Source organism: Lemur catta, chromosome 21, assembly GCF_020740605.2.
Source record: "Lemur catta isolate mLemCat1 chromosome 21, mLemCat1.pri, whole genome shotgun sequence".
In the NCBI taxonomy this organism is placed as follows: domain Eukaryota; kingdom Metazoa; phylum Chordata; class Mammalia; order Primates; family Lemuridae; genus Lemur; species Lemur catta.
The window spans coordinates 18,012,989-18,026,347 of NC_059148.1; the positions used below are offsets into that span (position 1 = coordinate 18,012,989).

Genomic DNA, 13,359 nt, shown 5'->3' on the forward strand with positions numbered 1-13,359 from the left:
GACCAGTAGCAGCTGCAAGAACATGGGCTCAGCCCTCTGGGCCTGACTGTGGGTGCCCAGCTGCCCGGCTCCCCTCCCCCACCCTGACCCCACCCTCTGTCCCCTCCGAAAGAGGAACATCACCTTGGCGATCCACTTGATCTCGTGGGTGTCTGGGATGGTGGCACAACCTTGGTCGTCTTCTTCAAAACCAATGTTCCCCAGATGTAGGACACTGGCGATGATTCCAAAGAGATTCTGGGAACGCGGGAAGTGGTCAGGACAGAGGACCGGGAGGACAGGGAGAGAGAATGGTGGCCGCCTAATGGATGCATGTCACCAGCAGAGACGCCCGAAATGGAAAACACTCCCTCTCCCGGATTCCAGACCTGAGCTCAGGAACCGAACCCTCCTCCTTCCCCAGCACTCAGCCCTCTTACTCACTTCGGATTTTAAGGGCAGGGGCTAAAGAGCCCCAGAGGAAGGCGGGGAAGATGCCTCACTCAATATCCAGCACTTTCCAGATGAAAGACCACTTTCATCTTCGCATAACAACAAAAAAATACGTAACTTGATTTTTCGTAAAATAAACCACTTTTATAAAATAATGTATAAAGCACTTTAGAAAATAAACCCCACCAATAAATCCATTTAATTTTCAAATGTCATGGTCTCAGGGTTTTTTTTTTTTAAACTACATTCTAACTTACCTTGAAAATGTGGTAAAAAAAAAAAAAGAACTACATTCTAGTCCTTGAAAGATTAATAGTTTAACAATCAAAATGAAAAAAAGAACAAAAAAGATGTAAAAACAAAGTAGGTATAAATCCCACAATTTGCTCCAGTTGGTGTCAAAATATAAGCTTAAATAAATGAGAATCCTGTAATTCGATGAGATCTAAATTGTTGAGATTGGACTTAATTTAGGGGAAGAAGAACATCACCTCCTCCTTGCACACAACATCAGGAAAATTCTGGGTTGCCGGCTCCAATAGCAGAGCACCCGGTTCACATTTGCATTTCAAATAAGCAATGAATAATTTCTGAGTTAAGTTTGTCCACATGCAATATGTGGGACACACTTATAACAAAAAAAAATTCTTCGTTGTTTATCTGCAATTGAGATGGAACGAGGCATCCCGTATTTTTATTTGCTGAATCTGGCAATCCTACTATGCGAACACCAAGAAACCAGGATTGTTTCCTGAATCCCAGACAGAACTAGCGGTTCCGCCCCCAGGGCCCATACCTCAAGGTCACCTTCAGTAAAATCAATGACAGAAAAGGCATTGGAAACAGTTTTCCAGTCGTTCTTGTCATTAATAGATGACTCTTTGGCACAATGACCCTGTTGGCAGAAAATTGGATCACTTAATAGCATTTTTATAAGGGCAGTTAATTAGGTACACATCTATTCCTCTTTGTGAAGATGCCGAAGCTAGTTCTATAAGGCACTGAATTTTTTAAAAAGTAGATTTTACTTTAATTGTCTAGCACATCATGCTTTGCCAACTACTACCTTTTTCAAATTTATGTGGAATTTTATTTTAAAATCTCCGTTCTGGGAAAACTCTCAAAGGTACATGTTAGTTGTGTATCTTTCTGTATGGGTTTTTAAACATAGTTTTTCTTGTCATTTTTGCTAAATACACTGAAGCTGTTTGTCTCAATAAATATCTGCTGAAACACGCAGGCAAATTACAGCGCTTAAATTCCGAAAACAATCTTGACTCACTTAGAAATCTCCAGAAAACACTTCACTGTAGGATCAGAAGGGAAGAGATTCTCACTCAAGGAAATAAAAGTTTGGCATTTAGAGAAACACAGATTGTATGGAAATGATCGCCAGCAGAGATATGAAAAGACTTTTCCCGCTAGCTCTAGAAGTTGCCTTTTAAATAAGTAACAGATTGACCAATTTAAAGAGAAAACATTCTAGACAAGTGTTTTTTTAAATACACCTTCAAAGATTTCTTTGTGGCTTGAGGAAATCAGAGGTCTCAACCCATGAAGACATTCACTAGTGAACTGGCTAAGCATAAAATTTGCAACCTTACAAATATCCCTTCCCGCACAAAAACACACACAACACAAAGATATCCCTTCCCCCGCACACAAAAATATCTTTTCCCACACAAAAACATACAGCAACATTTGTTCCTGCCCTGCCAAGGGGAGGGTCTGCACAAGTCACTCCCCCTTGAATACCTGTTGGTTTGGAAGCAGTGCAAATATACCACAAAGTGAAACCATAAGTTCGCCAAAGTTATGGGAGATCATGAAACTGATAAAAATAATAATGGCAAATTGCTAGAACCATTTCCAAGGCTCCTGGGGGCATAAGGATCTGGCTGAATTTATGTGGCCAGAAAAAATCTACAAGAATAAAGATGTATCTTATTTGAGTGATGGTTATACTAAAAGCCCAGACTTTACTACTACACAATATATCCACGTAACAAAACTGCACTGTGCCCCTTAGATTCACACACACACACACACACACACACACACAAACAAATAAAGACACGTCACGTGAGCCTAGGAGTTTGAGGCTGCAGTGAGCTATGATCATGTCACTACACCCTAGCCTGGGCAACAGAGCAAGACCCTCTCTCGATAAAAAAAAAAAGAAAAAAAAAGACATGACATATTCCAAAAGAGACTGATTGGATTATCAAAGGGTTAGCGATATCCTTGGGAAAATGAAAGAAACCCTCAAATATTTTTGCAAATCGACCCTCTCTGATCATGCTGTGATAATTTAAACATGATGTGACCATACAGCTTTGTTGGAAAACTTAAGGCCCTCAAAAAGTAAAAAATAAAATTTGATTTATTCTTTGTTCTAAGAATTAATTCAGAGTTTGTTAAGTATAAAATGAGATAATGGCTGGGCGAGGTGGTTCATGCCTGTAATCCTAGCACTCTGGGAGGCTGAGTTGGGAGGATTGATTGAGGTCCGGAGTTCAAGACCAGCTTGAGCAAGAGTGAGACCTTGTCTCTACTAAAAATAGAAAAAATTAGCCGGGCATGGTGGCACGTGCCTGTAGTCCCAGCTACTCGGGAGGCTGAGGTAGGAGGATTGCTTGAGCCCAGGAGGTTGAGGTTGCAGCGAGCTATGATGACGCCACGGAACTATAGCCTGGGCAACAGAGCGAGACTCTGTCTCAATCAATCAATAAAATGAGATTATGAGACTTTTTATTAAAAAATTTTTTTGAGATTATTTTATCTTCATGATTTAGCTTCATTTTTCAAAGTCAGCTTCAGTCAAGCCTTCTTTTCTTCCACCATTTCTAGGAAGAGTTGGCCCCCTTTTATGAGATTCACTTTAGAAGACCTTGTTCTCTCTCTCTCTCGAACGACCTCCCAACCTGGGCTATGCAAGGTGACCAGAGCTCAAAGCCAGATCCAGTGAGAATAGAAAAATAAAAAAAAAATCTTGGGGGCCAAAAAGGTGCTAGTGACATCAAATATTGATAAGAACCACACAATCTGGGCATTCTAGAACCCTAGTGGAGGGTGCAGAAAAACCAACGCTGCAAAGTTAAACTCTGACAGTCAATTTTCTAACACTAGACGCTGCTTATAGAAATGGAATGGCCTGAACCGTTTCTGCTAAGGTGATGTGTTCATTGGCAGCTAACAGTTCTCAAGATGGGAGGCAGGAAGGTGGGAAAGGGTTTTTTCAAAAGTAGTTTGAAAGCAAAATGAGGTAGCATAGGTTATGAACATAGACGGACAGACAGTGTCTATTAATTCACATGTAGACCAGCAGTTCTCACCTTGGCTGTGCATTGAATCACTAGAAGACCATTTAAAACAACTCTGATGCTCGCGTCTCAGCCTAGACCAACTAAATCTGAATCCCTGGCGGGCAGGGCCCAGGCATTTGTGGTTTTAGGGGGCTCCCTGAGTGATTCTAGTCTCAGCCAGGGCATTGGTCACTTTGCCAAGATGATACAGCCACGAGGAGATGGATTAGCTGGCTCGTGGGAAGAGTTATGAAATCAGCTGATAGGATACATCCCAGGATGGTAACAGAAAGTTCTCGAACATCCTATTGCAGCCCCCACAAACGGCCCTGATTCCCTCCTCCAAAGGGTCACCCAAGCCAGGTGCTGACCCCGCCCACCTGTGAGAGGTATTTATACAGCTGGGGGTCTCGCCCGAGTCCCAGGTGAGCAAGACGTTCCTCTTCGCCGCCCGCCAGCAGCTGGTAGAAGATGTGGAAATTCCGCTCCCCCTGGTTTTGATAGACGACTCGGGACTTTTCTATCAAGTAACTGATGATGTGCCCACCCACGGGAACGCCCTTCAAAACAGAACAAAACATGCAGCAATGACAAACAACCAAGCCACCGCTCTCTTCCCAGTAGCTTCTGATGAACAGAAGTGCTTAATTTCAACGGAGTCCAATCTACCAATCTGCTCTGATTAGTGTTTTCCGGGTTCTGTTTAAAAAGATGTTTGCCTACGCCAAGGTCATGAAGATATTTTCTATGTTTTTGTCTAGAAGCATGATTGTTTTACCAATTAGGACTACGATCCATCATTATTTAATTGTATATATGGAGTGAGGTCAAAGGTCTTTATATTGGTATCCATTTGACCAGCACCATTTATTTATTGGAAAGACAGTCTCAACCCTACTGAATCTCAGTGGTGTTTCTGTCATATGTCAGGTGACTGTATACGTGGGGGTCTTTCTGGACTCTATTCTAGTCCATTGGCTGTGTTATCTATCCTTGTGTCAGTATCACACTGTTTAATTATTATTTTTAATATATCCAATAAGGGATTTTTATTCCAGAACATATATAGAAGTCTTGCAAATCCATAAGAAAAAAACAGACAAGCCAATTAAAAATAGACAAAAGACTTCAATGAAAAAGAAGACCTTTAAGTGGCCAAGAAACAAAACTTCATTAATTATCAGGGAGATATTCATACAAACTTAAATCACAGTGAAAAACCACTCTACCCCACCAGAATTTCTAAAACTAAAAGGACTAACGATACACATGTTGGCAAGGGTGGGCAGCAACCAGAACTGTCCTTCTTTACCCTAACATTGCTAGTAAGAACCCAACAATGCCACTTCTGGGTCTATACCCAACATATACTAGCACTTGTATCTATGAAAAGGCATAACCCAGCATGTTCTGATAGTCCCAAATTGCAAACAACCCAAATGTCCATCAACAGGAGAACAAATAAATTGTGATGTAGTCAGAGAATCAAAAAATGCACAAATGCTACATGCAACGGCATGGATGAACCTCACAGATACAATGTTGCTGGAAAGAAGCCAGACACAAAATAGAACATTCTATATCGTTCCATTTATATGAAGTTCAATGACCAGCAAAACAAATCTAGGATTATAAAGGTCAGAACAGTGGGCCAGGGGAAGGGGGACAGTGTTGGGGAAGGACAGAAAAACCTCTGGATGCTAGAAGTTTCTATATCTCGATCTGAGTAGTGCCTACCCAGGTGAATATGTATGTAAAAATTCATTGGCCTGTCCTTATGTTTCATGGCCTTTTCAGTACATGTTGAACTTGAATAAAAGGCTTTAAAGTATACACAGTGGTTACATTTCTTTCCAAGTCTATTTATGCTCCTCCGGAGGTCCACATACCAGCCTCTGGGAAACGCTGAGCCTCATCTGTCCTCGTCACTGCACTCAATGCTCAGATACCTATTGCCTTCCGGTCTGTCACTTTACCACATACGCCCTTGAGAAGTTTGTCTACCCTTCCCACTTGCATTAGCCCCATTTAAGTTCTGTGTACAACGCAACTACACTCATTCATTTACATATCCTCTGTGGCTGCTTGCATGCACAACAGCAGAGTTGAGTAGTTGCAATTGTACGGCTGTATGGCCCACAAAGCCTAAAATATTTGCTCTCTGGCCCTATCCGAAAAAGTTTGCCAACTCCTGCCACTTAAGTAGGCATGCCTAAACAATACACTGTTTACTCGTGACTTGTTTTCAAGCTTTCTAAAAATGGTATCACACTGGCACGCGGTATATTCCCAAGACCCACTCATCCACGTTAGGTGTTGCTGTAGTTCATTTGGTCTCACTGTGGTATAGCACCTCATCTGTGAACATGCCACAATTTAACTAGTCATTCTCCTATTGAGGGACATTGAGTTCTCTGCTGATTTGTTGGTGTGTTCGCTATTTTTACCATCACGAGCAGTTCTGTTGTGGACCTGCTTACACATCTACAGGGGTATCTCTGGGAGTGGAAGTGCTGCACCTTAGGTTACGTGATTTCAACTTCACAGAATAGTACCATCAACATTGCTGGAACCTACCATTTTCCAAATGGGTTCCACCAAGGTACACCCCACCAGCAATGTGTAAGAATTCCTAACGATCCGTATCTTCCTCAACATCTGGTATCATCAGACTTTTTAATTTTTGCCCAACTAGTACTAACCCTGGATTTTTTTAACTGTTGAGCCAATACGTGCCCTTCCTTCCTTAAGAGGCCTTGGGTTGGATTCCATCACTGGCGAAAGAAGGGACCCCGTGAACCAGTAGTAGGAACTTCAGTGTACCTGAAAGTCAAACTGTATGTCCATGTATTTTCCAAATCTGCTGGAGTTGTCATTCCGGAGTGTTTTGGCATTTCCAAAAGCCTTGGAATACAAAGGGTCATTCACTGTCATTTAAGCTCATCATGCTCGTCAAATTTCTGACTCCAAATTACATCCTTACTATGCAAATGGAGGAGAGAGGGAGGAGCCAGGGAGGAAAGCCATAGTTTATCTTCTCAGAAGGAATCACTAACTACAGAGAATTTAGTGCCAAATGCTAAATTTGAACCCAGGGAAAAGAAGGGAAAAATATCTTCTCCCTAGAATCCAATCTAGGAATGTATTAGACATGGCCCCGGGAGAGGTCCGTAGGACCCCAGGCCCTTGCTGTTCTAGAAGGCACAGCTGACAGCACCCACTACCAGACCCCTTCTTATGTCAAATTGTTTAGCTCAAAGGGTCGACTGGGAAAAGTTCTTCAAACACAAACATCTTTTATAGAAAGGGCCACAAAAACACAGGAGAAAACAACTTGTTCAGTATTGGCCAGCAAATCAGTGAATTGTAATAGTAGAAATAATAGTAACCAAAATGATTTTGATCATAAGAAAAATCTTAAAAAATAATAAAGTGGTATTTTAGTGCTCACTAATTCTGCGGGTGTGCCTTTTGTGCATTCATTTCATTTAATCTTCAAAACCTCTTAAGAAGCAGGGACTATGAGCAGACCCATTCTACAGATGGGAAAACAGGCTCTGGGATTTGGAGGGACTTGCTGAAGCTTGCTGGTGCTTGGCCATGCTGGAATTAGTATCCAAGCCTTCCAGACTTACTTCCAGGTCACACCCTTAACATGACACTCTCAGTGAGACCCCTCTTCTTAACAGTGACCTGCCCATTTTGACTGACACGCCCAGGCAGGGGATTCTTCTTACCTAGTGACCCTCCCTGGAACTGCCCGCTATTGGTCCTCAGAGACGGCTTACCTCCAGCACTGGATTGGAGAGCAGCAGTCTGTCACGGGCTATTTGTAGTGACTGGGTCATTGGGCAGGTCACGGCAAAATACTGGAGAATCTTCTTGGAGGCCTCCGTTTTCCCTGCCCCGCTCTCTCCAGAAATGAGGATGAAGTGGTTACTTAGTTCAGAGCACATCATGCGGTAAGCGTTGTCGGCTATGGCATAGCTGGAGAAGGAGCCACAAAGAAACAAAAAAAAAAATTTTTTTTCTGAGACAGGGTCTCACTCTGTCGCCCAGGTTAGAGTGCAGTGGCATCATCATAGCTCACTGCAACCCCAAACTCCTGGGCTCAAGCGATCCTCCTACCTCAGCCTCCTGAGTAGCTGGGACTACAGGTGTGTGCCACTATGCCCAGCTAATTTTTCTATTTTTTGTAGAGATGAGGTCTAACTTTTGCTCAGGCTGGTCTTGAACTCCTGGCCTCAAGCAATCCTCCTGCCTTGGCCTCCCAAAGTGCTAGGATTACAGGTGTGAGCCACCACACTTGGCCACAAATTGGTTTTAATGCTACTTCCCTTGGCTCTGACACCCACCAGAGAAGGACAAAACACCCCACCTCTAGGAAGCCACATCTAGACTGTGGTACAAGGACACTGGGCTCAGACAGGTATCAAACCCTACCATGACCCACTGACTGATCAAATATAAAGTGCACTAGATATAAAAACTCAAATAGTAGAAGAGTTCAAGTGAAGAATTTGAGCAGCAATAAAAATATTTTTCAAAATTTACAACATTTATTTTTTAAAATCCATCAACATTTCTTCTAAGAATAAGCCAGATACTAAATTACACCCCCAAGAGACATTCCATTAACTGTAGGTGGAAATGACATTTTGTCTAAATATCAAATAATTCAATAAATATAATATGATCTCATGTTTTCTCTTTCCTTCAAAACCTAGAGTACTAAGAATCAGTGGTAGGAAACCAAAGAGATTAAAAAACTTCTGGATATCTTTAGGACAAAAGGTATTAATAAAATTATTATAAGGGCTTCATCTCCAAGATCAGAAACAAAAGCATGAAAGTCTCCCAAGAGTATAATCTTAGCATGTGGCAGAGTTTGAAAGCTATTTCAGCTTTCAAAATACCATGATGATGCAGAAAGGTTTATAAATGTCTTAGGAAGTAGAATAGCTAAGTCACCAAGACGAAGGGAGAAGCCATGTCTTAGCCCAGAAGTCAACCAAGGAGGAGAACTGGGAAATTCAGCAAAGCTTGAGTCACGTAGACTGGGCAGGAAATTGCTCATCTTAAGCTTCTGTAGCCCTGGTAAGTTTCCATCATGGGTGGTCTCAGGGGCTGCCATGGTACTCAGGCACCAGTAGATGGCACTATAGCGACCCCTTTCCCAGAGAAGACACCTCTCTAGCCATACTTCGCCTCAGTGACACAAAGGTTCCACCTCTTGTCATAGTTAAGCTGAGATTCCATAAGACCTATAGTTTTCTACTGCTCTGAAAGACATTTCACGAGAAGGCAAGAGCTTAAGTTCAGAACCTCATGAACATGCATCAAAAGATTTGGATGGATGGATGGGTGGATGCACCCTGGGAAGGAGGGAGAGGAGGTGGGAAAAAGAAAAATAGAAAGGAAGGGGGAAAAAAAATAGAAAAATACTGATGACCCCGTGGATGGTACTTACACATGTGGTGGCAGTTCAAAGAAATTGACCCCTTGATAAAGTTCCATCTGGCTCACGGTGTAGATTCCCAGCTCCTGGTATGGATTCACGGACACAAGGAGGGTCCCAATGTATGTCTAGGGACATGGACCAAAGCACAAGTGAGGGATTCCAGGGTGCAAAAGAAGCTCTGACTTGGGTGGGGCCAAGGCAGTACATGTAACCTAAACCTTTGTACCCCTTCAATATTGTGAAATAAAAATAAATAAATAAACAAACAAATAAATAAAAAACACACTATGATCCCCCTGCATTCATTCAGCGCTGAGGCTGTAACATGATGAATCAGGCTGTGCTGGGAGCTTCCACAGGGGACAGGGGGAGGGAAGACAAACCACCAAAGAATCAAGACAGCTTCAGGGAGAGGCAGTGTTAAGAAAGGGGTACGTAGGGTAATGAGGGCGCCGTTGACTAAGGCGGGCCATGTTAGCTAGCGGGCACAGGGAAGGCTTCTTTAAAAGGAGAGGACATCTGAGACTTGGCCAAGTGTGACGGGCTGGCTGCACGGGAGGCCAGTGTGGCCGAAGCTGTGAGTGAGGGAAGAATGGAGAACGGTAAGGGACGATGGCCAAGAGGAAGCAGGTTCAGATCACACAGGCCCCCGGGGGCGGCCGCAAGAAAATGGGGTTTTATTCCAAATGCAACAATGGCAGAGACACTGTCCTCCCCCTACTGAAATGAAACACCTGCCCTGAACTGGGACACGAATGGATGGTTTTAAGAGAGGAGCACGGTGATCTGATTTATGTTTGACAAAGGTCTCTCTGGCCACTGAGTGACAGCAGGGTGAGTATACCTACCAGCCTTCGAAAACTGGGCAAAATACTCCCACTACTGGCAAATATTTCCCTAGATTTCAACGTTACAATCTATTCGTGTTCAAGTGTTTCAAGTACTCATATTTGTAATATAATCACTAACCTAAGACTTCCTGGAGTATAATTATGAATACACAGAGGGCTCCAAGCTCTCATATAGCAAAAATAAATATTTGGGCCCCTTTGGAAATACATCTGGTATTTTCAGATTCTGAGTTTGTTGTTTCAAATACAGGACACACTAAAGCCTGTTTTAAGATTATGCTAATATCGTTCTCACTAATGTTTCCAATTTCCAGGACAAAAATCAGAGAAACTGGAACAGAGAAGAGTATTTTGATTAAAATTCTGCATTGCTTCAATCAGGAGAAATCTGGTCTTCCAGGGTGGAAGATAGTTTCTGAAATTTATCAGTTCCAATCAGAAACATTTCACTTAATCCTGAGGATGTTATCATTCCATCTGTACTTCTCCATACCATGCTATTTCTCCTTTGTTCACACAGAAAATTAGTTTAATGTTTTTTCTATTTCTACAATTAAGGGTGATAATTCTGAAAGTTAGGCTGCAGGATATAAACTCTAAGAAACACCCTGTTTATTTCTTCTGGTAACCTTGGTTTCAACATGTAAGTTAAGACACAGTCACCATTACAAATAAAATAACTATATGCCAAATATTTTTAAACTGCTTCTGATTGCCTAATTTAGTCTTAGCAGAGCAAATACAATCTCAAAAAAAAAAAAATGAGTAATTTTCATAACACCCGTGACACACACAGAGACGCTAGAAGTTTACCCTAGAGGATACAACTGAAAATTGACCAATCAAATCAGGGTGTGGTGATAAATGGACACTTTAGTAAAAACTGGCTACTATTAGAGGCAACAAGATCAACCTGAGAAGTGTTTGGCAAAGATTTATGGGATGTAGTTGGCGGATCTCTCTTATTTGTGCCAGCTTGGCAACTCTCCCCTTCTTCCCCTAGAGTCCTTGGAGGAACACTCTTCCCCAACTCTCAGTCCACAGCGCAATCACCCCCAGGGGCAGGCCTGGGAACCCAGCCTGGCCAATCAGAAGAGTCCTCATTTCTGGCCATGGGGATTGGTTCTGAGATAGGCACACCCCCCATGATGGGCCAATCAGAGCCGAGCAACGTCAGCACTGGGATATTTACTAGACCTGCTCACTTCCCAGTAGCAACACCAAGCTGATGAAACGTCAGCCTGGATCTCGGGGCAGCCATCTCGTCACCCTGCAAAGAGGCTGCCTGAGAAGGGAAAGCAGAGCAGAGAGAAACAGAAAGAGTCCTCAAGACATCACCCAGAAACCTAAATCTATTCCTGGACTGAAGTTACATATGTCAACCGATCCCCTTTTTTGTGGTTTAGGCCAGTTGAAGTTGGGTCTCTGTCTCTGGAAGCCACAAAAGCCTTAGCACAAAGGATCAAAATTACACCTGATAGCGGTCCCTTGCCACCTCCCTTTAAAGGCTAACCGAATAGACTGACACTGTGCACAGTCATCAAGGCTGCGAAGGCAGGAAGGGAACGACCACTCCAGGAAAACAGTTGAGAAATGGGTCAAGTTACGTATATGAGGTTCTCGCTGAAACGCTTGCGAAGGTTGTCCACAAAAGCGGATTCGCTGGTGTACGCGTCCAACAGCACAAAATCCTGCACCCCGACCTTGTCCCGGGCAGTCAGCGTCCCCTCCATGTGCAGACGAATGTGCTTCCTCCTCACTTCTTCTTTCTACGGGAAACAGAACATTCCTTAGCAGCTCATTTATTCGGTAACATCTACCACACGTCTAATGCGCGTGGAAATAACAAAATGCTAAACCTTGGGACAGTAGAGAGTCAGGCTTAAATGATGCTGTCTTCATTCAGAGTTTACAATCCGGTTAGGGATACAAGATGATAAAAATGAAAGCATATATGATAATAAAGCAACAGCAGCTAGCAGGAACCGAGCATTTATTGTATCTGGTACTATTTCAAATGCTTGACTTTTATTATCTCATTTAATCCGGATGCTGACTCTCTGAAGTAAGCATTATTATCATACCCATACTACAGATAAGGAAACTGAGGCACAGGGATGTTATAAACAGTGCCCAAGATCTGCCAAAGGGCAGAGCCAGAATATGAAACTACACAGCCTTGACTCAGAGCTCACTTTCCTGACTACTATGCACTCAATAAGTGTTAATTGTCTAAACTCTGCGTAATTCCAAGGTGAGTGATGAGGAGTTTGGGTCAGAAAGGGAATTTCTTGTTACGGAGGAGTATTTGAGGAAGGACAAACTTGGGTGTCCCTCCCCAAGGCTGGGCTTTAGAGCTCCCTGGAGAAGGTGTGGTCGCAGCTCACTGGGGGGCAGAGAATCTCACGGGTTTCTAGGGCCAGAGCTGTTTCATGGTCACCGGGCACAGGCACTGCTGGGACAGGGGCCGTGGAGAGAATCAACCCTCCAGGGCTCAGGCAAGCTGAGGCCAGATGGCAATTGTGCTTCTGGAGTGGCCTGGAGTGTGTGATTGCAAAATGATCTGTGTCGCAAAATGGTCACCGGGCCCGCGGTCAGAGCTGTGAGGTCACCGAGGGACTGTGTTCTGGGTACACAGTTAGGGCATGTCCCACCCATGGATCACTGTGCCCCGGACTGTACAGCCAGAAAAACAAGAAAAAGCAAAACATAGCTAAGGGAAGCAGGAAGAGTTCTTACTCTAGCGCCCTCTAGTGACAAAAATTAATACCGTGCTCACTTCAAGGAGAAATGCTAAGAAGTCCGGTTCGCTGCACAGCAGGTGCGGCAGGGTGAATTCAGATCTGAGAGGACATGCATTGAACACAACTAGCACATATGGATATGCAGAGATCTTAGAATAGCCAAAAAAAAAAAAAAAACCTTGCAAAAGAAACACACAGCTAGAGGACTCACACTTCTTAACTTTAAGCAATCCAGACTGTGGATCAATCGATTTTTGGCAAAGGTACTACAACAATTCAGTGAAGAAATGGAAAATATTTTCAACCAATGGTTCAGGAACAACCAGATAACCATAAGGAAAAAAACTGTATTTCAATCCCTACCTTATGCTACATATACATATACATGTATATTTTAAACTCAAGGTGGATCTTAGACCTAAATGTAAATGTAAAATCTGTAAAGCTACTTGGAAGAAAGCAAGGGATTATCTTTGTAACCAGAGGAAGGCAAAGATTTCTTAGACAGGACACAGAAAGACATAATGATAAAAGGAAAAAAAATAAGAAACTAGACTCCATCAAGT

The 13,359-nt window shown here is 42.9% G+C and overlaps 1 protein-coding gene across 1 annotated transcript in view; it reads right to left on the reverse strand.

Annotated features, from left to right (window-relative positions):
• MYO1H (myosin IH) overlaps positions 1-13,359 on the reverse strand; it is a 90,335-nt gene that overhangs the window by 31,472 nt on the left and 45,504 nt on the right. The window contains exons 3-9 of the mRNA XM_045534717.1: positions 11,657-11,818; positions 9,208-9,323; positions 7,526-7,724; positions 6,561-6,641; positions 4,118-4,297; positions 1,229-1,327; positions 124-237 (exon numbers count right to left, since the gene is read on the reverse strand). Coding sequence (XP_045390673.1) covers positions 124-237; positions 1,229-1,327; positions 4,118-4,297; positions 6,561-6,641; positions 7,526-7,724; positions 9,208-9,323; positions 11,657-11,818 — 951 coding nt within the window. The remainder of the gene's footprint in view (positions 1-123; positions 238-1,228; positions 1,328-4,117; positions 4,298-6,560; positions 6,642-7,525; positions 7,725-9,207; positions 9,324-11,656; positions 11,819-13,359) is intronic.